The sequence below is a fragment of the Lepidochelys olivacea genome (genome assembly GCF_965140295.1).
Source record: "Lepidochelys olivacea isolate rLepOli2 genome assembly, chromosome: 19".
Lineage (NCBI taxonomy): Eukaryota > Metazoa > Chordata > Testudines > Cheloniidae > Lepidochelys > Lepidochelys olivacea.
The window spans coordinates 8,385,702-8,410,844 of record NC_140429.1 but is presented as its reverse complement, the minus strand read 5'-3'; the positions used below and the strand labels follow the sequence as shown (position 1 = coordinate 8,410,844).

The following is a 25,143-nucleotide window of genomic DNA, read 5'->3' as shown; positions in this document are numbered from 1 at the left end:
TTCCCCAAGCTACTCATTTAAGAGACCCAGGTTTCTTTTCCTTTATGGTCTGTTTTCTCTGGGCTTGTTTGTTTGTTGACGCTCCTTTCACCTTCTGACTGAAGCTGGTAACACAAAGTACTAATGGGGACCTGGTCTGAGCAGACACACGGGAGACCAGAACTTTCCCTGCTGTGTTAAGCTCCGATGTCGGTAAGAAAATCTCATAGATTTTAACACCAAAAGGAATCATTGGGACCATCTAGCTGATCTCCTGCACAGGGAATGCCGTTTGGCTATTACTGCATCAATGTGGAGGAGGGTTCTTGTTCCTTAAGCTTTTGGGGGGGGTTTGTTTTCTGGGTTTTTTTTTTAAACATGCTTTGCCTATATGCCTGGCCCTGACCTCTGATGAAAAAGGCTTTCTTCGGACTTAAAAACCCACCAGCACTAGAAAAACAGATCCAGGCCTGACTGAGCTGTAAGCGTAATGTTTATTAGCTAGTGGTGATGCTTAAGCATACAGAAAAGCCGGGGGCTCTCCCCCACTACCCTGGTAAATAAACAGGGTCAGTGACGAGAAATAGATTTTTGGATTCGAAACCCCATTTCTCGTTCAGCTGAGGGGAAAAAGATGTGCTCAGCTCAGAGACAGGTGTACTGTAACTGCCTCAGAACAAGCCCTCTCCTTTCCCCTCCGTGATTGGATCATACCTTTGCTTCTTCGTTAGCGTTCCACACGAAGGACAAAGCGTTGTATGCCATCTCGTCAATGTGCTGCACTGTGTTGAAGTTTTCTTTACAGTCGGCTGAAACGCATTTAACGCATGATTTACCCTTTGACTGCCAAACTAGTCACTTCAGTGGCCGCCGTGACGTTTTTAGTCAGGCATGCAGTTCTACACATGCATGCAAAATGACGTCTTCTGTGTGGCGTGACCTCACTCGTACAGTGCATGGGAGGTCCCGCCGTGTGGAGGATGCCCTTGTGTTCTACAAAAGGGCACCTTCAGGGCACGTGTGCAGGGGGCCGGACAGAATCGTCCCATGGGCACAGCCAGTCCTGGGTATACAATCGTCCCATGGGCACAGCCAGTCCTGAGTTGCGTACACAAACACACCACTGCATCACAAGTGCTTTGCATTTCTAAAATAGCTGTCAGAGCATCACTTCAGCCTCCCTACACACGAGATAGGTGTTTCTTTCTTTATACAGTTGGATCAACTCAGGTGCACAGAGGTTAAGGAACAGGCCACAGAAGAGCCAATGGTGCTGAGTGGTTGAACCTGTTATTTACACCTGTGAAAAGTGACTGTAGATCTCTGCTAGATCAGACCAGCAGCTTTTTACAGGTGCAAATGACTACAAGAATCTGAGCTCGTGGCAGGACTCAGACTAATTCCTAGGGCCAGATTCTCTGACTCACTCTGCTTCCTTTGTGCTGCCTGGGGTGCAGAGGGAGTGGAGACTGGCCATAACTGCCTTGCTGCAGAAACCGCCAGCTTGGGAAAGACTCCAGAAGGCACAGAACAAGTTCATGAACCTCCCCGCCACACCTTCCCATAGCCCCCAGTGCAGGTGATGTGTTGGAGGTGGAAAGGGTGGCGTTGGGGTGGGAGGGAGTAGTGGTTGGAGTGCAGTGTGCTCTGACTATTCCCAGCCAGGGAATGGTCCCTTAGGAACTTTTGTCAGCTGGCATAATTTAGAGCAGCCACCCCGGCTGTTCTAACCTGCACTGTGGTCAGTTCTAGAGCAGAGTATCAAGGAGCCATAACCTGGTGCTCAACAGCCCCCACCTCGCTCTGCTGCACTCAGTGGAAACAAAGTGCAACAGAGAATCTGGCCACTAGCCTCCTGCTCAAACCACTAGGCTATGTTTTAGGTACCTTACTGGATGGACAAAACACTTGCATATGAGTTATCAGGTCAAGTTCAATGCACTATAAGAATAACCATGTGCTGGCAAGGGAGAAGGTCTTTGCCATCTTGGACTTGTACGATTTAACAGGAAAAGGGTAAGATTTTTCAAAAGTGCCTCAGTAATGTGGGAGCCTAAGTCTCACTGACTTGGCTCCTATGTCCATTTGGAAAATGGAATTTAGGGCTCCTAAAGTCATTTTGGTGCTTTTGAAAATTTCAACCTAAACCTTTAAAAAGTACCCAGAAGGAAAGGCATTGACGCCCACAGGTCATTCTGCACCTTCCTAACGGAGCTGGGAAGGAAAAGGTTTTCCCGGCCTGTGAAAATTTCACAGATTTCAAAAAATCTTCCCATCCCAACGTAGGGCAAAAAGGCAAAATCTTGAAATTGAAAAACTGGGAAAAAAATTGGTTTGGGTTAATCAAAAAAATTTTTACAGAAAAACTGGAATTTTCCATTTAGAATGATGTCAAAACGACCCATTGACAATTTCGAAATTTTTCTTTTTTTCTAAAAAAATTTCCAAGTCGATAAATTCATCAAAACCTTTCTGGTGAAAACTTTTGGTTTCGCCAAATTGGCATTTTTTAACAAAAAACATTTGGTCAAAAAAATCCCTGCTCAGCTCTGTTTCCAAACTCTGTAGCTGAAGTTGCCTTATTGTGCATTCAAAATGGGCATGGAACTTATTCTAAAAATAACCGAGAGCACCCACACATTCAACCATCACCCCTGGGAAAGCCCCACTGCGTACCAACGTCAATGACTCTCTGCTTGGCAGTCGGCTGTCGCGAATGCCAGTGCTTCCAGAATTTTAGCTGCTCCGTTGGATTCTTTTCATTGTCAAAAACGACCATCACAGTACTCTGAAAAACAAGCAGAACAGCCCCACATTAATATGTTAGTCATACTTAGCTCTGGGATAGCCCTTTTCAGCCATCGGCCTAATGCACTTGGCAAAAAAGGGATAGTATGATTCTCCCCATTTTACTGCTGGGAAAATTGAGGCCAGAGCAGGGAAAGGACTTGGCCAAGGTCAAAACTGGGAATCAGGCTGTAGAGTCCTATCGGTGATGTGCTGCTGCATGCACGGGGCTGGGACAGCCAAAAGGGTAAGATATTTACAGGGCATTTAATTTCTACTGGTGCTCTGCACTTAACTAGACCATTTCCTCGGAGAACCTCCCAGCACTTCATACACCTTCCTTGGTGCACCGTCCCATCACCGCTGGAGGGAGAGGACCCAACTTCTAGCCAGGGAGACCAGAATTGCCATCCAGCTTCTACCCACATAGAACATCGGGCTGTGCTACGGACATGGAGGTCGGCTTATTCGTAAAGGACCAAATTCATCCCTGTGCCAGGGGAGGCAGTTTATACTTCCCCTTTCTGGGGCTGCAAGGAGCCATCTTGGCACAGGTTAGAACACCCTCATGGCTGCTCTAACTTGCTGTAATGGCCATGATGGGCCATTGTGGGAGAGCAGGATTTCCAGGGTGTAGGTCTGCTTTGGCTATGGTCTCTCTCCCCTCCACCCTGCCCTGGAACGCCCCCTTTCCCCAGGGCTCTGCTGGCTTTGTGCCAGGTATAGGAGTCCCCTGCTTTGGGTGATATTCCTCTTAGGAAGGGGTGCTAACCCTGTACTGCACACCCTTTGCTTCAAACTAGCTGATATAAAGGGGCCACACATCATCGATGACCTGAACCCACCTCAACAAACAGAGCATTTTCAAGGCAGCCTTTTGCTTCCTGTGTTTTGTGGGAATGTCTCTTGGGCATCTCCCACCCAAATGATAAAGTTAGCGGAAAAGTCTATGGTTTTCAGGTGCCGGGTAAGACGGAGTCTGTTGACATGCCCTGAGCCTCTCTGGCCCATTCATCACTTTTAGCCAACATGAGCCACAAAGCACATTTTCCCTCCACGATCTGTCCCAGGGTAGCACTGTTGCCTGACGTCCATTTATAGCGTCTGTCAGCAAAGCAGCCGGCGTGTCTCTTACCTTCACTTTATTTGAGGACAAGTGTAAACATTTGCCGTCTCCAGCTGTCCTCAGGGTGACGGGGTAGAACTGTCCTTTGTTGAGGTAGGCCATGGGCGAGTCCCCAGATTTGATGTGAATGGCTTTGGGGGAGCCCAGGGTATATTCAAAGTCACTCCTATGGAACAAAGAAAGAATGAGGAATTGCCAGCCAAAACCACTGCAGCCTGAACGTTACCGAGAGGGACATCTTAGCCAGCTCAAGAGCTGTAAGGTTCCATTGTTACAGGGTGGAAACACACAAGCAATTCTCTCTTTTCCACTCCCCCCATCTATTTTACCCCGTATCTAGGGCCCTACCAAATTCACAGCCACGAAAAACAAGGCACGGACCGTGAAATCTGGTCTCCCCCCGTAGGAAAAGAAAAAGCCTTTTGTGTGCTTTTACCCTATACTATACAGATTTCATGGGGGTGACGAGCGTTTCTCAAATTGGGGATCCTGATCCAAAAGGGAGTTGCAGGAGGGTCATAAGGTTATGTTAGGGGGTTGTGGTCTTGCAACCCTTACTTCTGTGCTGCCTTCAGAGCTGGGCGGCTGGAGACCAGCGGCTGTTGGCTGGGCACTCAGTTCTGAAGGCAGCCTCACCCCCAGCAGGGCAGAAGTAAGGGTGATATTACCATACCCTGCCATCCTTACTTCTGCCCTGCTGTGGGTGGTGGCTCTGCCTTCAGAGCGGGGATCTCCAGCTGCCCAGCTCTGAAGGCAGCGTCGTCGCCAGCAGCAGCGCAGAAGTAAGGATAGCGGTACCGCAACCCCTCCTGCAATAACCTTGCGACCCTCCCACACACACACACTCCAATTACAACACTGTGAAATTTCAGATTTAAATAGCTGGAATCAGGAAATTTATGATTTTTAAAACCCTATGACCATGAAATTGACCAAAATGGACTGTGAATTTGGTAGGGCCCTACCCATATCATAGTGCCTCACAATCTTTAATGTATTTCGCCTCACAGTTCCCACATGAGGAAGAATTTGAGCAGGGACTTGAAGTCAGGTCTGAGCTAGTGCCCTAACCACTGCACCCCACTTCCTCTCTACCCTCACTTTGTGCTGACAGGGTAGGAATCCCCATATGTTATTGTAGCTGGTACTTTGCTACGGGGTGGTTACAAAGCTATTGCAGGACAGAGAGTGGCTCGACGCCTCGCCAGCACAAACAATGATAGAGACAGGAGCAAGACTTCCGAAATGCCTGAAGTCGGGCTCCACCGGTATCCATGTGGGATGACGAGCAGCAGCCCGATTGTCAGAGGTGCTGCCCACTTGCGTCTCCTGGGCTACTGAGTGGGAGCTGCAAGTGCTCTGAACCTGGGAACAGAATTCAAGTCTGTTGCCTCCTGCAGTGAACGTGTCCAAGGCCTCTGCTGCCACCTGGCACTTCGTTCACACAAGCCCTGAGCCTGGACGACATCTGAACGTGACCAAAACTCACATTTGAGGGGCTCAGGCTTTTCTTTTACCCTCAGCTTCATCCCCTCTGCTAGCAACACTGAAACCCATTCCAAAGGCAGCACCTCTTGGTTGGCAAAGGGTTTTACCAGCCAGTGGCAGCTGGATGCTCCATTTATACAAATAAATAAAATGTCGGGGTGTCCAGCAAACAGGAAGCCTCTCGCCTATTAAGGTGAGCTGTTGTCTGAGAGAAAGAACAACCTGTCAACAACTGAGTCACAGTTGAATGAAAACTGGGAGGCAGGATCACGTTATCTAGTGACAGATTTCATACCATCCACAGCACAGGAAAGATCTGTTTGTGGGGGAGGGCAGGAAATGGAAGAGGAAACAGCCCTGAGGGGTGTTAAACTTCCGTGTGCCTTAAAAACTCAAGGAGACGGCAGCGAATAAGTCCTCTGCTGGCTGAAAGCAAGGACCCAGAATGCCAGCTCAGGAAGGATGTGTAGATTTTACCCTGCATGGCTTGTGATCTGTGCTTGCTCTATCATTTGCCCAAAGAACTGAGCCTGTTTCCAGGCAGCTTCTGAAGCTGACAAGCAGCAAGTGAAGCTACTGGCGCAGAACGTGCCCAGATGCCAGGGCCAGGATGTGGAATCGGCGGCAGCAAGCACGACTAGCGTGAACGCCGCTGTGCAGTGTCGGGGGGGCATGTCTGTCAGAGGCGGCAGTGGATTCAGAGAGCAGCTTCTCCGCTCACTTACAGCCGGGTGACTGTAACAGCCCCCTCCGGGGATTGAACCAGGAACCTCTCTTGAGCTAAAGAGCTACAGGCTGCAGCACATTCCTAAAGGGGGACCTTTAACCCACACTCACCAGTGACTTACACAACCCCCTTGATGCCAATGGCTTACTCCTGATTTACACTCGTGTAAGCGAGAGGAGAAGCCCTCTGCCACCCTGAACGTATGTGGTCTCAACCCAAGAACCCAACAGGGACTATGTGCAGTGTGTAAACGCCCCTTGGTTGGCTACAATTTCAGGGGAAGGTCCTTAGCAGGGTGACCAGAGTTCAAGCTGGATTGGGATTGGCTGAGCTGTGTGGGGAAGCCTGCTCAGCATCCTCGCCCTCCGTGCTCCCTAGGGACAGGGGACAGACTTCTAAAGGCCCATCAGCTGCTTTATCCAAAGCAAAGTCAACAGTGTGGATCCCTGAGTCTTGCCAGGCTGAGCAGGAAAGCTCACAAATAGAGAAGGTTCTCTCGCGTTTGCTGACACGTCAGGTTTCCAGGCGGAGACAGTGATAGGGAAAAAGCACTTCCCCATGAAGGCTGGTTTGGATCTAAGGTTTTGCTCTAGGTCCTTTCTCTACAAGCAATATCTCAAACCCTAACCACTGCTAAGAGTCCTTCACTTCCATATGCACTGAAATTCACCTCTCTTTTGGAACAAAATAGCCACTTGACAGCACGCTCATCCTCAGTACACTAAGGACGTTATTCCAGACTGGCTCACCCTTGTGGAAATATTAATTCTGTAACTCTGCCAAGGTGAGTGCCTGCCTGGATCGGCAGCTGGGCAAATGAAACGAGGGGAAGTGACCGCTGCCAGGTGAACTGGAAACCAGGGGACAGGCCAGACGAACGAACTGTCGATTACCTCTTAGCACCATCGACAGGGTAACCCTCGGAGCATGGCTGGTCCGGCTGGGATTTGAGGATATCACCGAAGAGCAGTGACTGTAGGGAAAATGAAATCAGGATAAATGAAAGTGGAATCTTTTCCCACTTGCCCCCCTCCTGCACCAGTGATTAATAACAGCAGCTACCAACGTTACAAGCAGCCAATCCTGGAGTCCGAAGTCATCTCCCAAAGTCAATGCAAAGACTATTCATTCAATGGGAGTTGATGAGGTCTCTAATGCAGAGCTCCCATTGACTCCAGGAAGTAAGAACTGCATGACCAGGCCCAGAATTAGAGACACTGCACTGAAGTCCATCTCTCAGGTGGGGACATTTTCCAATTGAGGCAAACCCAGATGGCTCTAACGAGCCCACAGTTAATGCTTTTCCCAGAGAGCAGGGCATGACTATTCATGGTGTGTCAGCCACAGAGAGTGAGACTCTTCCGAATTTTCTGGACAAATCCTGAGCCATCGCGAGTCATATGCTACCAACAACGGTCAGAGCCCACTTCAGCAGAGATGCAAATGGTGGTGTATGAAACATGAGGGGAAATTGCTAAGGAGATGGGTGTGAGCGCTTACGCAATGCAGTGTTCTCTGATCAGGCCTTCCGTGCACAATGAGTAACATACACACCCTGGGGCGGAAGGGTGTAGCAGGGCAAACAGGCAGGTGGAAGGTTAAGAAGCCCCCTCACCCATTCTTCTTATCTCACCTGCCTGGATGTTGCTCCACATCCCTCAGTGTGTCAATCACACTTGTTTCACACACCCCTTGCACGCCAACACTGTGCAAATCTCCCTCCCAGACATACCAGGCATGTCACTTACTCCACTGTTTAAGTCACTACTACATTTGACCCAAAGACTCGATGGGATCTGTACCCACTTACACCGGGTCTGAATTTGGCCCTTGGTCCAAACTGGAACCGCATCCCACCTGACTGCATGGGATTTGTTCCATGTGGATGCCTATTGCAGCAGGAGGTGCTGTCTCACTCGTGGGCAGCTGCCTAGATGATGATGATAAGCTTTTCAACAGCAGATCTCAAAGGGCTTTACAAAGGAGGACAGTATCCCCGTTTTACAGATGGGGAAACTGAGGCACAGATCGGTGACGGTCACCCTAGAGGTGCTGGAACTAGGGGTGCTGGGGGTGCAGCAGCACCCCCTGGCTTGAAGTGGTTTCCATCCGATAAAGGGTTTAGAGATTTGTTCAAGTGCTTTCAGCACCCCCACTATATCAATGCCACTGGGTCACCCAAAAGGCCAGTAGCACAGCCAGGACTAGAACCCAGTCTCCTGAGTCCCAGTCTGGTACGCTAGCCACTAGGCCACACTGCCCACAACAGCTCCTGACCTCTTGCGGGTCGTCTTTGAAAGTGCTGTCCGGCTGCCACCTCTGCTGCTGTGGTACCACGTGAATGGTCTCGAAGAGGGAGCTCAGCGAGCCGTTGTCGTACACGTCCCCTGAGGCGATGGCATAGTTCTCGGGGGAGGGCTCCAGCTTGCTGGTGCTGGGGAGGAGGACGGCCGGCTTGAGGGGCGCAGGGACACCCTCTAGACTCAAACCATTTTTCTTGGGCAAGTCGGAATATTCTTGGGTCATGGAAACGTTTTCAGCCAGGAGCTTCATGAGGTGGGCAGAGCCCTCGAAGGACGAGATCTCGGGGTCGTACTCCATTCCGTGACAGTTCCTGGGGAGAAAGGATCCCATCAGAAACAGGGGCAGGAATCAACCAGGGGCCTGCAGAGCTAGGCAAGGCAACAGAGGCCTAGACCCGAGATGAAGAAGCAAGCTGTGTATTGTGGGGTAGCAGACACCAGGAATCCCAGGACAGCCAGCCCCTCGCAGGATCACAGAGGTTCATAGGAAGTCAGAGGATAAGCTTTTAACAGCAATAACTGGTGCTTAGAGACAGGCATGGGCTGCAGCATTATGGTTTTAGATCAGGTCATCTCTGCTTGGAACATTAAACATTAACGGTGCAGCCTGGCCAACCCCAAGCATTCAGAAATCGTGAGTCAGCTCCTACCCCCAAATCCTGAGCACAGCTTAAAAATCATGACAGGTTTCAGAGTAGCAGCCGTGTTAGTCTGTATTCGCAAAAAGAAAAGGAGTGCATGGGCTGAGTGTCCATCCCCCAGAGCTGGCTGGAGCCATGTGCCCCCCAGCACAGCCCCTCACCCAGGGCACCACCCCAGGGCACTCGGCTGCCCTAGTTTTCCTATCCCTGTAGGCCAAGCAGGCTCCCTGAGTTCTGGCCCCACCCCACCCCTCCCTCTTGGGCTCTGGGGCTGGGTGGCCCTGGCTCCTAACAGGGTGGGGGTGCTGTAGCTCTAAGTAGGTGGCTGCTACCCAGGGCAGGGAGGGGAGGACCCTGCTCCAGGCCATTGGCAGGAGCTGGCCTGCCCTTGGGCTACTGGCCCGTCTCTAAGGTGCCACAAGTACTCCTTTTTTAAAAATCATGAGACTTTAAAAAAATTGTGGTTTTATTTGATTTCTGGGTTTTGAGCCTTTAGGGTCTGCATATTCCGGTGCTTCGCTGTAAACACCAGGGCTAGAAACTTACCTAATGCTTTAAAAAGAGAGCAGATATTCTCCTATATATTCACACAACTCCAGGAGGTAGGGCTTTGAGAAATGCACCCCGCATGGTGAGACTTGGGATAAAATCATGGGAGTTGGCAACACTTGAGCGAGCTAGATAGGGGCAAACCTCCAAGCAGGGGAAAGAGGGACAGAGCCTGGGGATAAAACCGAGCTGAAGACTCCATAGTGCCGTTGGGCCAGAAAAGAAGACGACTATTTTTTCTTGCAGAAGAATAAAATACAGCTACCCTAGGCTACCTAGCAAAAAGCACTTCTACCAGGCAGAATCCTGCCCCCCACTCTGGGCCGCAGTCCGATATTGCCAGGTCTGCAGGCCTGGCCTAGCTGGTGGTGATAAATTATCACTCCTGTTTCCATACAGAGAAGAACAAACACACCCCCATGCTATCAACCCGCGCTCCTCTTGGCAGCCCCAGCTGTCCCCAAGGAAGCGAAGGAGAAGCAGCAGCTCCCATCCTCCTTGCTTCACGAGCTTCAATTTTAGGGATCCACCGAACACTCAATGGCTCCTCACACCTGTGTGGAGTATGTCAGTGTTCAGAGAACCATTAAGCGTCCCTGAAAATGAACTCTTCCCCTACCTCCTCTGCCAGTGAGGGGAGGGGAGTGTAACTCTTTTGCAACAGGTCAGCAGGGAGCTGGAACCCCAGCTGGAGAGCAAATATTTAAATAACCAACAGGTCTGAAATCCTGAAAGCAGCCTAAGCACCAAATCCACTTGGGGCCAGATCCTCAGCTAGTGCAGAACTCTTAGCCACTGAAGTCAAAGGTGCACTGCTTTACTGCAGTTCAGGGTCTGGCCCTGCATTAGCACTTGCAGCTCTGTTGCCATTATTAAAAAATATAAATATACCCAGCTCCTACAAACGGAGAGTACCACTGAAAATAATGCATGGAGCCCATCCACCGGGCTGGGAGAGGAGAAATGGTGCCAGGACTTAGCCTCCAACAAGGAATAAAGTGTCATTCAATGGGCCCATTGTAGTGCAAGTGGTTCAAAAATAGTTCTGCAGAGCAGATTGCCAAGGTACACAGAGTCCAGCAAGGGGCACGGACTTCCCCGAGCCTAATGGGCCATTACTGTCTCAATGAATTCTCTAAAAAGCCTTGAAGCCTACGAGGACATCAGAGAACACTGGGCAAATTGGAAGCCGTTGAAACGGAAAACTCTTATCAACTCAATGAGTCCACGCTGACTCTGTGATTCCAGCCCAGCGACATATAAATAGTCCCTCTGCCCTGGCCCAGTGTCACAAGGAGGGACACAAAAGAACAAATCTTTGGCTGGTGTAAGTCAGCCTAGTTCCATTGACTTCAATGGGGGCAAATCTCCTGTTGGTGTAAATCAGCATATTACCACTGACTTCAGTGGGGCAGATCCCCAGCTGGTATGAATCAGCAAAGATCTATTTATGCACAATGAGGACCTGGCCCAAGGAATTTTAATGTGTGTCTCTCTGTTAATAGCTTCCACTGTTGATAGTAATAATGCTGTGCTTTGAAGTCTGTTTTATGCAAGCTAACAGATCCGTCACGCATGCCAGCAGCAGACAGATAGCTAGAGAGAGCAGGACTGGATCTAACCTTTTTCCCAGGTCATTGCGTCCCATCATACCAGCTGGAAGGATCCTCTTCTCCTTTGGGACCTGCAAAAGGGAAAAACAACAGATCCCTCGCTGCCACAGATTTACACATGGAACGCAGGAGCAAAATAAACCCTGGCTATAATAAGTGTAGTCTAGTGGCTAAGGCCCTAGACTAGGACTCAGGAGTCTCTGGTTCGCTTCCCTCCTCTCCCGAATTCGGTGCGAATTGCCTCATTTTCCCTTCTGTACGCTGGCTGCTAGCAGTGCCCCACCTCCCAAGGGAGTTGTGTGGATCCAGATGTTCACAGTTGTGAGGTCCTCAGATACTATGGTAGTGGGGAGCCGTGTGAAGTACCTAAGGGCTTTGTCTACACTGGCACTTATGTCGTTAAAACTTCTGTCACTTGGGGGTGTGACAAAACATGCCGTTGGCAGGAGCCGCGCTCTTAGCAGTGAAGCTACCGTCGCTCGTTGGAGGTGGTTTTATTTTGCTGCCGGGATCAAGAGTGGCTACACAGCGCATCTTACAATGGTGTGGCTGATCAGCTGATGGGGGCACCAGCAAACAGCTGATCGGGGGCTTGGGGAGGAGTTTGGGGGATGGTAGAGAGCAGCAAGTGGGGGCCTTGGGGAGGAGGCAGAGCAGGGGCAGGGCCTCAGGGAGGGGCAGGGCATGGGCGGAAAATGAAAAGGCGGCACCTATGAGGCTAACGGAGGGCACCCGGTGCCCACTAGGAACGTACCATGTAGTAGTCATATAGGAGGCTCAGGGCAGCCACGCTGTCATCATCTCCGTTCACCCTCATCATGGCCTTGGTGGCGGCTGTCAGGGGGTTCTCCAGGTAGCTTTTCCAGGCTTCGTCTTCACTGGTGTAGGAGAATTTCGGGAAGTTCATGCTGTCATTCTTCAGGAGGCACACGGACCTGAAACTGAGCCAGCGAGGTGGGGGTGAAGGCAAACAGTCACGGCAAGGATGTTTCCCAGCGCTCCCTTAAACGGGCACAGAACGAACATGAGCTGGGATTCTCAAAGGAGCCACTGAAACTCAGTGGGCGCCGGATGCCTACCTCCCCTCAGCTTCTTGGGAAAGCCCTGAGGGATACCATCTGCAGCTGTGTTTTGTGCAGTGTTAGGGCCACGGCCTGTCCTGACAGGAGCTATGAAGGGGAGCCAGGCGGGTGCCTTCTGCTTCAGCCATCCTGTCCCCAGCAGGGGAATGGGCAGCACAGTGGAGCAGCCTTTGCTAACGCTCTGCAAAGGGGTGCTGCACCCCGCAGCTAGCGCATGCTGCCGCCCGGTCCACCCCGCCCTGGGCACATCCTACCCCTGTGGGGGGCAGCACACAGGCCACTTCGCACTCCGTTCCTTTTATTCAGTGCAAAAGGGTAACGTGCCGTTGCGAGCTCGTTGTTCTTCACTGTTCGTGCTGTGGCAACAGGGGTCCGCGAGGAGGAGAAATGATCCCTGGAGCTGCGGATGTAACAATCTAGTGGTGCCCAGTTTCCCCCAGAAACTGGACAGGACCATCCTGGGAGAAGGAGCTCTCTGCTCTTGCTCTTTACTCATGTAACAAGCTGGCCCCACGTGTTTCCCAATTTTTGCAGCCCCCGCCTGTCCAGCTGCTGGTATAACGGAGATGCTGCGTTTGCCCTTCATTCCCTTGCCCACACCGGCTGGGCTGATGCTCTAACCTTGGTTTCACTTGGTACGTGAAACTGCACCAGCTGTTTGGCGAGTTTCGTTGTCTCTGGCAGTTCTCACGCAGCCCTCCCTCCCCCCCAGTGCTGCTCTGCCTGTCTCTAAGGAGAGGAGCCGGGATGACTCAGATTTCACGGCTGTCGCTGGGGCTGTTCAGTCCTGTCTGGGCAGGAATCCTCACCCGTTCTCGACCCAATCTTCTCAAGGAATAACAGTCAGCAGTACAGCCTACTCTGGGGGGTGAGATTCAATTCCTATCGCCCGGGATCAGCAGAAGGAAAGGCATCGTGGAAAGACGAAACAGCAGGGTGCAGAGGAGGTTAGAAAAGCAGATCTGTTAAAATGAGAAATGGGTTGGGACCAGTACCCTAGATCCAAACCCTCTCACACTTTGGGAAAGCATTCTCATCTGGATCCAGACCCTTTGTCTCCCCTGCGCCACCATTAACGCCTGTGCAAAGGGATTTCACGGCAGGTGTACAATGCCACTGAATCAGAGTGGTACCATTCTTACACCTGCTTTGCCCTCCAAGGAGCAAGGCAGAGGGAGAATCAGATTCCCCAGTCTTTGCAGCTTGTGCCCAGCTCTCGTCTACGACAGGTAAAAGTTCCAAAAATGCCTTAGGAGCCTAAAGTGACGGGTACTTTGGGGTGAAAGTCACTTTCAGGTTTTTTTTGAAAACTTTCTATTAAGGCCAAGTTACAATAAACCGTTGACACACCACATCGTACACTGCCTATGCAGGGTCCGGGGTTCAAAGGACCTGGCTAACGGTTCTGTCTTGCTGGCTGGGGAGTCCTCCACTGAGCATGCTAAAAAGGGTGACGTCCGTGACACCGTGGTGGTTTTACACCAGTCAAGGATCCGGCCAACAACGACACTTCTGGGGCCCGTATTTCTTCTTCCTCATTTGCTTTCCAGCTCAGAGGTGTGAAGCTGATATGGTTATGGCTCTGGCTGAGCGGTGCTGGTGATTACATGGATCAGTATACGAAAAGCCTGCCATTCAACACCCTTTCCTTACTGATAACGGAAACAATGGAAACCACCGAAGTCTGGACCAGCATGGAAACCTGGGCAGCAACTGGGCCATGTTGGCTTAAGGCTGATAATGTCTTAAGGCTGGGGCTGGGTAATATTTGTGGCAGGTGTGCGCACGCGTGTGTGTGTGAGAGACAGAGACAGAAGCCCCAGAACAGATTGAGGGTATGTCTACACTGCAGCTGGATGTGCAATTCCCAGACCAGACAGACATACGCCCAGATGCTGCGCTCAAACTAGCCTGCTACAGAAAGCAGAGTGGCCACAGCAGCACGGGCTAGCTGCCCGAGGACATACATACGATCTTGGATGAGGTTGGGCTCAAGCAACTGTGCCAAGCCGCTGCAGCTACTTTACTATTTGTAGTTCGCTAGCTTGAGCAGAGCTAACACAGGTCCGTTGTCTCTCAACACCAGTGTAAACATACCCAGAGCGAGAAGCAGCTAAGGAAGCCAAGGATACAGTCAGAACAAGCGTGACCCTGAGAAAAGCCCAGAGAGAGAGAGAGAGCGCTTTTGGGTTAAGTGCTGGCTGGAAAGGGCTTGGAATTGTGAGCAAAGAAATTCTCTCCAGTTGTTTGGTTCCTCCTGTGTTCAGGGTAGCAGGACTTTGTACATTCTTTGTGATTAAAAAGGACCACATCGAAAACACCTGACTCCATCATGAATTTCTCCTCCTTATGGAAACAATCCAAAGAACGCTGAATTTTCGCCAGACACTCAGGTCAAAAGGGGTAACAGTATAATCCGAAGCTGATTTTTCTAACCATCGCGGATACAAAGTCAGCCCTGGATCTGAAGCCTCAGAGAGCCTTATAGAATCATAGAATCATAGAATATCAGGGTTGGAAGGGACCTCAGGAGGTCATCTAGTCCAACCCCCTGCTCAAAGCAGGACCAATCCCCAATTAAATCATCCCAGCCAGGGCTTTGTCAAGCCTGACCTTAAAAACTTCTAAGGAAGGAGATTCTACCACCTCCCTAGGTAACGCATTCCAGTGTTTCACCACCCTCCTAGTGAAAAAGTTTTTCCTAATATCCAACCTAAACCTCCCCCACTGCAACTTGAGACCATTACTCCTTGTCCTGTCCTCTTCTACCACTGAGAATAGTCTAGAACCATCCTCTCTGGAACCACCTCTCAGGTAGTTGAAAGCAGCTATCAAATCCCCCCTCATTCTTCTCTTCTGCAGACTAAACAATCCCAGTTCCCTCAGCCTCTCCTCATAAGTCATGTGTTCCAGACCCCTAATCATTTTTGTTGCCCTTTGCTGGATTCTTTCCAATTTATCCACATCCTTCTTGTAGTGTGGGGCCCAAAACTGGACACAGTACTCCAGATGAGGCCTCACCAATGTCGAATAGAGGGGAACGATCACGTCCCTCGATCTGCTCGCTATGCCCCTACTTATACATCCCAAAATGCCATTGGCCTTCTTGGCAACAAGGGCACACTGCTGACTCATATCCAGCTTCTCGTCCACTGTCACCCCTAGGTCCTTTTCCGCAGAACTGCTGCCTAGCCATTCGGTCCCTAGTCTGTAGCTGTGCATTGGGTTCTTCCGTCCTAAATGCAGGACCCTGCACTTATCCTTCCAGCTCTGACCCTCCGTTGAAAAGGCTCTGCAGTCAGAACTCGCCTGACAGTTCTGTGGATGATGCGTCAGGCGGAACAGAATCCAGCTCACTCTCCCAGCTGTGGGGGATTCAGCAGGGTTAACTAAAATCTTGTCTACACTGCAAATGCTTTGCCCATACAGCTACACCAGCAGAGACCCGGAGGGTAGATGCAGCGCATGTGGACAGAAGGAGTAACGCCCCCTCCCCAAATGAAATTAGCTATCCCCACGGAAGCACTCTTCTGTCAGCATAGCTGCACCTGCACTGGGGTTTTTGCCAGCATCACTATTTTGGCTAGGGGCTGTGTTTTTTCCACACCCTTGACCACTATAGCTATCTGACAAAACTCTGCAATGTACAGGGGGCCTCATACATAAAACCACGGGCTTGGGCTAGGAGAGAAGCAGCTGTGTCATCCAGGGAGCACGTGCCATTTTTAGGGTCACTTTTCTGCCTTTTGGAGCGCGCTCAGCTGCAAAATACTATCATGTCCTGCGGCTGCAGCTACTATGGCTGTCCGAAGTCCTGCATCACAACCTCTGTAAATCTGGGCGCAGGAAAAAGACGAGCTTGATCCAAAACCCCAGATCCAAACACCCATGAACTTTGGATCCAGATCCACTCCAAGTGCCACCCTCGAAGGTCCACACCCTCCCTGTTGCATTTGTCAAGCTAACGCTGAGCCCAATGCAAACTGTCTCCTTTCTGTTTGGTAAAACAAACTTTCCTTTTACAAGCAGCTGCCTTTGTGTGGCCCTCAAACTAAAAGGGATCAGCTATTGAAACAAACACACACGGGATGGAGGGCGTCTCTCCGGGTGTGTGCAGAGAGCTGTCCCGGCTGAGCCATGGCATTACGTGCAAAGCAGTGCTGGATTTTTGTAGGAGTCGCTTTGTTTCCAAACCGTTTAGAATCTGCCACAGAGCGACCCCCTGCCCCGTCCCACTCAGTGACAGCTCCATCTTCCCCCTTTTGTTTGCCGGTACTATCCCAATGCCGGCCCTCTGGCCATGAATAAACACCGGGGGCTATGCTGAGACAGGAAGATACGCCCAAAGGGGGCGAGATGGAACGAGCAGCCAAGCGGGGAAAAACTTGCATTTATTTTCCCTTCCACTGAGTTAGAGGTTTGTTTTGCGTGCATTTCTCCTCCCCGTTGTCTGTCTTTCTGTCCGCACCCTGGTAGCCTGTTAGAGCTGCTGCATAAATATGGGTCACGTCAGATGCTCACGGCCAGGGGCGGCTCTACCAATTTTGCCGCCCCAAGCAGTCACCACTGAATTGCCGCCACGCTCGGAAGAGCCCAAAAGCCGCTGCGGGACATGGACTGCCGGCCCACTCTGAATGCCGCCCCAAGCACCTGCTTGGAAAGCTGGTGCCTGGAGCCGGCCCTGCTCATGGCTGTACAGTGTAGGAACAGGAACTGAGCAGCCAATGGTGAGCGTCCAAAGCTCCAGCACAGAGATCTGGGTCATTAGGAGAGGCTAGCCATATGCCGGATTATTCACATTGGGGCTGCCGTTCAGCCATGCTGTACCCCGGGGCCCGGACAGCCACACGACTGGCCTTTTGGCTGGAATAACCTTGCTGCTCCCATTCAAAGTTTCCAGTGCTATAGCAACATACGCCAACAAGGGGACTGGGAAGGGATCAGCATCCCAGCTTACAGAGCAGTAGGCATAAAGAGCATCGGTGAAGCACGCCTGCTTCTGGAAGCATGCAGGTTTCACCCAGCCGTGAGCAAGGCCCAGCAAGCCGGGCTCCCTCACGGAGCAGAACAGCACCCTCTGAAAGGAGTGAAGTGCAGAGCTGCTGGAGACAAACCTCCGCTCTGATTCCATTCCCTGCTTGTGAGCGTTTGGATAAAATAATAAGAATTAACAAATACATCTAGAAGCAAAGCTCCAATCCAGCCTTTCGCCAAGCACGCAACCACAAACACACACACACAGGCACACGTGCCAACCACAGACACACACGCAAAAAGAGACAGACTTACAACAGATGCATACAAATGAACGATGACAGTTTATCCTTGTATTTTTACCTTTGCCAAGTTGCACTTAGCACTGATGTGTCACTCTCTGACACAGGGAGTTTCCTTCCCCAGCACAATCTGCTTAGAGCATATTTCCAACTGGGGCAGGTTAGTGCAGCAATTAGAAATTCCCCCCTCTGCCTCCTAGCTGCCATGTGGACTCTCATGAGAAGACAACCTTTCCCTCTTGCCCCGTGTGCGTGTGGAAGGATAGCTGACCCCAGTGAAGAAGGGGCAGGTGGAAAAGGAAACGGGCAGCTGCAAAATGTGTTGTGATTTCGAGTGAAGAAACGCGAACTGTGCCAATGGGAGCAGTAGGTGCTCAGCACCTCACAGGATGGGCCTTCAGTGGAGCAGGATCGAACAAAGGAAAGGCATGGCACACCCAACGTGCGGGAAGGAAGAGGGCAGGGCCCTGCTGCATGGGCAGCAAAAAGGAATAAACAGGCTAGTGGGATGTGCTCCAGGTAATCCCAAACTCAGATTAACCATAGCCCCGCTGACCCGCCCACGCCTCCTTTCGCTCTAAAGTCACAACAGTTTATGGGCTTGATCTTTCTCCTGGGCAGTCCCTACCTGTCTAATGTAACAGGACATCACATGCTCTGCGGCCCTATTGGGTGTTTGTTTGTAGCTCAGAATCATTTTGTCTTTTGCCCTTCTCCAGCCCATTCTCCCTCCACCCCTAGGAGTTAGCTCATTATCACAGGTAGGGAAACTGAGCCATGGGGAATTTTGTAAAGTGACTTTCCCAAGGTCACCCAACTAATCAGTGGCAGACCTGGGGCTAGAACCCAGGAGTCCTGATTCCTAGTCCTACCAGACATTTGCTGTTTTTCTCACATGAGAAGAGCTATATAGAACAATTCCATAACCTAGTAAAAGAGCTGTGGGCACATCTTATTTGCTAACTGCTAATTATTACTGAGGTCTCCATACACAGTACCAGCAGCAAGCCACCAAGTTACCAACTATCTGATCCGAGTCAACGCAACAAAACTGCACAAGTTCTTTAAATCCCTTTCGAAAAGATCTAATCTGAGTCCACCAAACAAGCTCTCTGGTTCGTTAACATTTCTGCCAAATACCTGTGCCTCATTTTAATTAATTAATAAATTATAACATCTTACTATTTGATACTAAACACCACCTCATCCCATGTGCTAAGGACATTTTCTTGTATACAGTCATTACTGGAAGATATTTCATAAATAATTCTATTTAAAAAAGAACCTTACAAATCCACAGAAATGAAGCGTCAATGAAATAAGACAGAGTCCAGGACATTAAACCAAGGAAATAGCTCACAGTTAAGGAATTAAGGCTGAGCTTTCCAAAAGTGACCAGTGATTTTGTATGCCTGTTTTTCAGTGCCTGAACCGATGTTTGTAAGAACCTGATGTTCAGAAGGGGCTGAGCACCCATCCTTGGAAAATAAGGTTCCTTTAAGATACCTCTAATTGGGCACCCAAGAGCAGTAGGCACTTTTGAAAATCTAGGTTTGAACTTCTGCTGACAGTCTCTCTGTTACTCATATTCACTATAGACAGATAAATATACAACCATGAGGATGGATTGAGAGACAGAGAGATCCCCATGTTAATATACACACATATTCTGTATTACCAACTCCAAGCATTCAAAAATTGCGAGAACCCTCCCAAATCACAAGATTGGCTTAAAAATCACAAGATTTAAAAATATGGAGTTCTGAGTGCTTTTGATAGGCACTCTCATTTTGGAGCATTTAGGCATCACATTCTCAAATTTATCTCTGCAACCAGGAGGGCTAGAAGCTTACTTCTTTTTTAAATGAAAACTGAGATTCTCACATATTCACCTGACTCCAGGAACTAGGGCTTTAAGAGAAAAAAACACCAAATATATTCTCACAGTAATAATAATCATGAGAATTGGCACAAGTGGATTCACAGTCTTTCATGCAAAAGTGAATGTTTTTTTGACAGCTCTTCAGATGACTCGGCTTTAATCCAGTAATTAATTAATTAATTATATTGTGATAGCTGACAGAGATCAAGGCCCCATTCCGTTCTATTCAGGTTCCTATTCCACTCTCATCACCATAGAATTCAAGGACTTTGACTGACATGACCAGCTCCTGAAATCAGGTGAATTTGTGAGAATCTCCGCTTTCATTTTAAAGTAGTACAGTACTAAGAATAGCAAAGGCACAGAGAGGCTAAGTGACTTGTCCAGGGTCACACAGAAAGTCAGTGGCAGAGCAGGAACTTGACCCCAAGAGAGTGTGTGTGTGTGTCTCTCTCTCTCTCTCTCTCACACACACACTACAATTACCCATGTATCTTTCTTTTTCCTCCCTCCTTCCTTCCTTCCCTTCCTGTTTTTACTTCCTCTCTGGACACCAGCTTTCCCCTCTTTCCTGCATTTCCTTTTCCTTCCTCCACCTTCAGCTCTCTCTCCAACCCCTCTCTTTTTTCTCCTCAGAGGTAAGTTACACTTTGGCCTGGCTCGGACTACCATCATCCCTTCCTGAATGGCCTTTTCCAGAAGCCCAACTGATAGTTGGTAAGGTTTCCCAAAGCAGCCCACACACGCTGGGGCACAAGGATCTCCCATGAGCAGATCTCCCCCATGCTGGGAAAAAACTTTCTTCATTTAATCAATGCATGTCATGATATTTTTCAAATAATGTATCTGTGGAACGAAAAAGATTCACCCAAAGTTCTAGGTGTAACACAATTAAACAACCTGTTTCCTGGAGACAGGGCATCATGGATGCCAAAGACAGAACCAGGACAATGAACAAGAGCTTGGCCACTAACAATATGTTGACCAGTGTCATCTCATTGTTTCTTTGTGCTCCCCTGCCTCTCTGTACCCCGTGTTGTCTCTGGTCTTATACGGAGATTGTATAAGGGACCGTCTGTTTGCTGCATGTTTATACAGCACCTAGCACAATGGTGTCCTGATCCATAACTAGAACTCGAAGGCACTAGCATGATACAAATAAGTAACAACAATAATCAAACAATGGAGCTTAACCTCTGAGCCCACTGAGAATCATGCATTGGAGATGGAGTTTTAGCCGGTATTTAATCACTGGCTAATTAAGTCAAATGGGGGAATATTTTTTCAATTGTTTACCATGAGCATAATTGTCCTTGAGTGTTAAGTATCTGAGGACTTAGGGCTCTGATCCTGGAATGAGCACCATACAAATCAACAGAACTTAAGCACAGGCTTAAGTGCGATGTTGAATCGGGTCCAAGTGCAGAATATATATTTTAGTGCTTTTTGGATGATCGTTTTGATGATGATCAAAATTCCAAAGAGTGGCTCTCAATACAGAACCAGATCCTCAGCTGGTGTAAATACTCTTAGCTCTGTTCACTACACTGGAACTATGCTGATTTATGCCAGTTGGGAACCTGATCCAGAGTATATAGAGAGAGAGACTGTATAAATGTCAATTGAACATTGCTCTGACTCTAGGGTTTACTCGGAATGGTTCTATTTCCTTTACCATGCATTGTGTTGCAGTTATTCGGGTTTTTAATTTACAAATCTCTTGCTACATCATTTTATAAAAACAAAACCCATGGCTTGCTTGAAAATATACATTGCTGCCGGAACGGTTAGCCCTTCTTGGCTTTACAGCCAGGATTTAATAAAGGGCTTTAACTTTTCATTCACCAGGAGCATAACTCAAGTTTTAATAACACACCTTGTGCATGACAAAAATTTGCTTCTGGCAATCATGGTTTCGACCACAAAACCACAGCTGGGAGTAGCTCTTGGTTAACTCTTTCAAAGCCACATGCTGCAGCGGGGCCATGTTATACACCTGCTCCACAGAGACGGCTGGGTACATTAAGATGTTCTTATATATATCATATGTGAAAAGGCTCATCACCCTTGCCAAACTGGCCCCTTTCCAGCCCTTCTTTGTGCTGAAAATTGCTATGGAGAAAGAGGGGGTCCTTGTCATTTTGGGCCAGATCTTCAACTGGAGTATAGCTCCATTGGGAGTTTTTCACCTTCCTCTGCAGGATGGGGCATGGGTCACCTGCAGGTTTAAACTGGTGTAACGATGGATTCTCTGGAACATGATTTGAGGACGTCAGTAACTCAGCCAGAGGTGAGGGGTCTGTTACAGGAGTGGGTGGGGGAGGTTCTGTGCCCTGTGATGTGCAGGAGGTTAAGACTAGATGATCATGATGGTCCCTTCTGGCTTTAGAGTCTATGAGTCAATAGAGCTGTGCTGATTTACACCAGCTCAGAATGTGGCCCTTCCTCTCTGGGTCTTTGAACAGTGTGCCACAGGCGTGTGGTGATGGGGAGAGGATGCACACCGAAAGGACCATGTGAAAGAGCTTGAGCCTTGCTAGCTGCATTCACCACTATCCTCTTCAGAACTGGGCTGTCACCCTCTAAATGCTTGGTCCTGAGATGCCAAGAACCCTCCTCTCCCCTTGACCTCCATGGAGTTACACCATGGATGAATGGTTTCAGAGTAGCAGCCGTGTTAGTCTGTATCCGCAAAAAGAACAGGAGGACTTGTGGCACCTTAGAGACTAACCAATTTATTTGAGCATAAGCTTTCGTGAGCTACAGCTCACTTCATCGGATGCATTCAGTGGAAAACACACATGGATGAATGTGGCCCAATGGGATTAACCCATTGTTAAGAAGTTCACCCTCTATAGCAAATCTTCCACAGGTTCCTCTCATTCAGTGACCCAGCTTTCTCCTTTCGCTTGTGGCAGAGCCAGAAGCCAAAGGCTGTCTGAGAACGTTTCATGGATGACTTTGATGTCAGGCTGTTCCCATCTCCCTTATCTCCCCCTGCATGGCCCTAGGGGTATTTTCAGCTCCAGGTACTCCAGGCCCATTGTCCTCTTAAATTGTTTCTCTCTAGAGTCGCCTGCAATTATTGGCTCCCCCTGCCCACATGCAGTGCACGACAGGACATCAGCACACTCGGCTTGAAACTGTAGTTTCCAACTGTCTGAGCTGTTGAGCCAAACTCTGTGGCAGCTGTGGGCTAACAAATGAAGCTGAAGTCTCCCAAGGTCTGGAAAACTATCCACAAGCTTAAGCAGTAGGAAAGTTTTCAGTTCACATGGATTCAGTTAGTGGCCGGGGGCCTTTTACCTGATCTGGAGGCAACTAGAAAAGCAACAAACAAGAGATGGAGACCAGATAGCAACCTCCACATTTTTATCAATCACAAAGGAGATGCAGCTCTCACCAATTCCCTTTGTTTCATCTAAAGGACATGGGGGTGCGGGGAGAACAGTCCCGTTAGCAAGAGAGGGGTCAAGCAACCATGTAATTCACTAGGTAACATAATCCCACTGTTCCATAATCAGTAGAAAAATCTAATAAATCTAATTCTGTGTGGGTGTATCACACACAAAATATAGTATTTAGGGAATAAGCCATATGACCGGACTCCTAGCTAAATAAAAATCAAAACAACTTTAAATTACCCAAAGAGTTCAAAAGGGGAAAAATTAAGACATTTCTATTCTTTACTCAGGCCTGTAGCAGTATATGTGTGCGTGCACATATAATAATAATTAACACTTCACATCTGCACTGTCCTTTACAATTATTAACAAATTAATTCCCAATACCTGTGGGAGGCAGGACAATCTGTGTGTGTGTAAAATTATACACATTTTTAAAATGCACATTTCCAAAGCTCCGTATATGCCCTCTCTATATACATTACATTCTAGATACACACACATGAGCACATACACAAATGTGTGTATATCTATATCTCCTCTTTGACTTCAGTTGGATTATCCATTTGATTAAGGGAAGCAGGATGTGGTCTCCTACTTATCCCATTCCCCTATATCAGTCCTATCTCTACCATATAATTTCATACCAATAGGCCTATAAAACTCATCCTTTGCCTACAGTGTGATGGTCCCTTGGGTGTTGGTCCGTGTGCTACCCAAAATGCATATGAACAGTACAAAGTATTTTGAATCCCAAACATTTAAGAGTTCCCAAGTTTTGGAGGAACAGCTACTTGTCCATGAAAAACTGCATTACAATATACTTGTCTGAATACTTTTCCCCCGCAAAAAAATCAAAATAAATGGGTTCACATCCATTTCTAAGGCCTTGATAAAATCTATTTAGTTAGAAGAACCCAGAAATTTTACAGAACTGATTACTGATTTATCTGAGGTACCTTCTAATTGAAAAAACTCCATCAATTGTACCATATGTTGGATTTTTTTTTTTTTTTGGTTGTTGTTTCAGGGCAAGAGGAGAGGAATTTCTGAGGTGAATCCTTGTATGTCAAATTTCAGTCTGCGGGAAAATATCATAATTTTAAATTGCTTTTTTTTTTAATAGCAGTAATCACTGACTCATAACAAGAGCAGCACTGGGTTACTGTAGAATAGAAAGACTGAGAAAAAGCCCTGTTTCACTTTTTTAGCTTCATTTGTAACTAGCTAGACAGGAAGATTAAACCTGTGGAGTCTAATTCATTCAGACCAGAAGTACTTAAATCCTGCCTCAGATGAAATACTTAGGGAATTAGTTAAATAAAATAAAAAATGATCTACTTACTCAAGTTCATTAGACATGTTTCCCCAGGTTTCCAAATCTTTGCAGACAGCAAATTCTAAGGACTTCTCTCCTCTAGTACCTGCTAACTACAGACATGGCCTGTGAAGTGAAGTGTTTGATTTATGTTGAGGTTTTTGTGTACAGGTATTTTGCTGACAGGTAGGTTCCCCAGAGTTCAGCCACTGATTGGCTGATGAGACAGGTGCCATGGGACAGGTACACCTTAAACAGGTGCAGCTGTTAACTCTTTATGTGCTGAACCAGATAGGAATGTGGAGCCTGGCTGAGATGAGGAATCTAAAGAGTTTCTAAAGAGGAGGGGAGAAGGAAGGAGGAAAAACCCTCCAGGGGAAAAGTATGACAAAAGTAGGAGTGGATTCATTTATTCATTGATGTGATAATTAGTTTCACGCTCACGTTCAGTATCGGGAATGCATTTCATACGCTGCAACGCCAACCCAGAGCATCTGTCTTTCTCATGAAGCCAGGGACTGATTTGCTTTTTGCTGTATCTATTTGGAAGCACTCAGATACACACACACACTCACGGACTAAATTAAGCTTAATATTTTCCTGTCAATTTTTGAACGAGACGATCATTGTACTTACACATTAACCCTTGGCTCCCCTTTCCTCACCTCCTCTAGTCGTCCTTCCCATAAGGTCACTGGTGATTTTTTCCTCTTCAATGAACCTCTTTTAGAAATGTTACTTTACTAGGTGTCAACACCCCCCTGCAGCACATTGCCTCCAACTTCAGAACGCACCAGATCAGGGGATCCTTCCATTGACTTTGCTGGGCACGCTAGGGAACAAGAGTTCTGCAATAACCTTTCCACATACTGTTCTTGCACTGCAGTCCTGTTTTCTGAACCAATAATGACCGCATTACTCCAGCGCACACAGGAAGGCAAAGGGTAGCCCAGGCATAATGCCGCTTT

At 48.5% G+C, this 25,143-nt stretch overlaps 1 protein-coding gene across 2 annotated transcripts in view; it reads right to left on the bottom strand.

Moving 5' to 3' along the window:
* The window catches only part of GRHL3 (grainyhead like transcription factor 3), a 42,839-nt gene extending 17,983 nt beyond the window's left edge, over positions 1-24,856 (bottom strand). Inside the window, exons 1-8 of one of the 2 annotated variants that reach the window (XM_084609691.1) lie at positions 24,812-24,856; positions 11,968-12,154; positions 11,223-11,284; positions 8,385-8,721; positions 7,001-7,080; positions 3,902-4,058; positions 2,656-2,767; positions 694-788 (exon numbers count right to left, since the gene is read on the bottom strand). In XM_084609691.1, the coding sequence (XP_084465817.1) occupies positions 694-788; positions 2,656-2,767; positions 3,902-4,058; positions 7,001-7,080; positions 8,385-8,721; positions 11,223-11,284; positions 11,968-12,120 (996 nt within the window). In that variant the 5' untranslated portion in view covers positions 12,121-12,154; positions 24,812-24,856. Of the gene's footprint in view, positions 1-693; positions 789-2,655; positions 2,768-3,901; positions 4,059-7,000; positions 7,081-8,384; positions 8,722-11,222; positions 11,285-11,967; positions 12,155-24,202; positions 24,299-24,811 lie in introns of those variants that run through there. The other variant, XM_084609690.1, reaches the window with a different exon arrangement.
* Between the last annotated feature and the right edge of the window lie 287 nt (positions 24,857-25,143).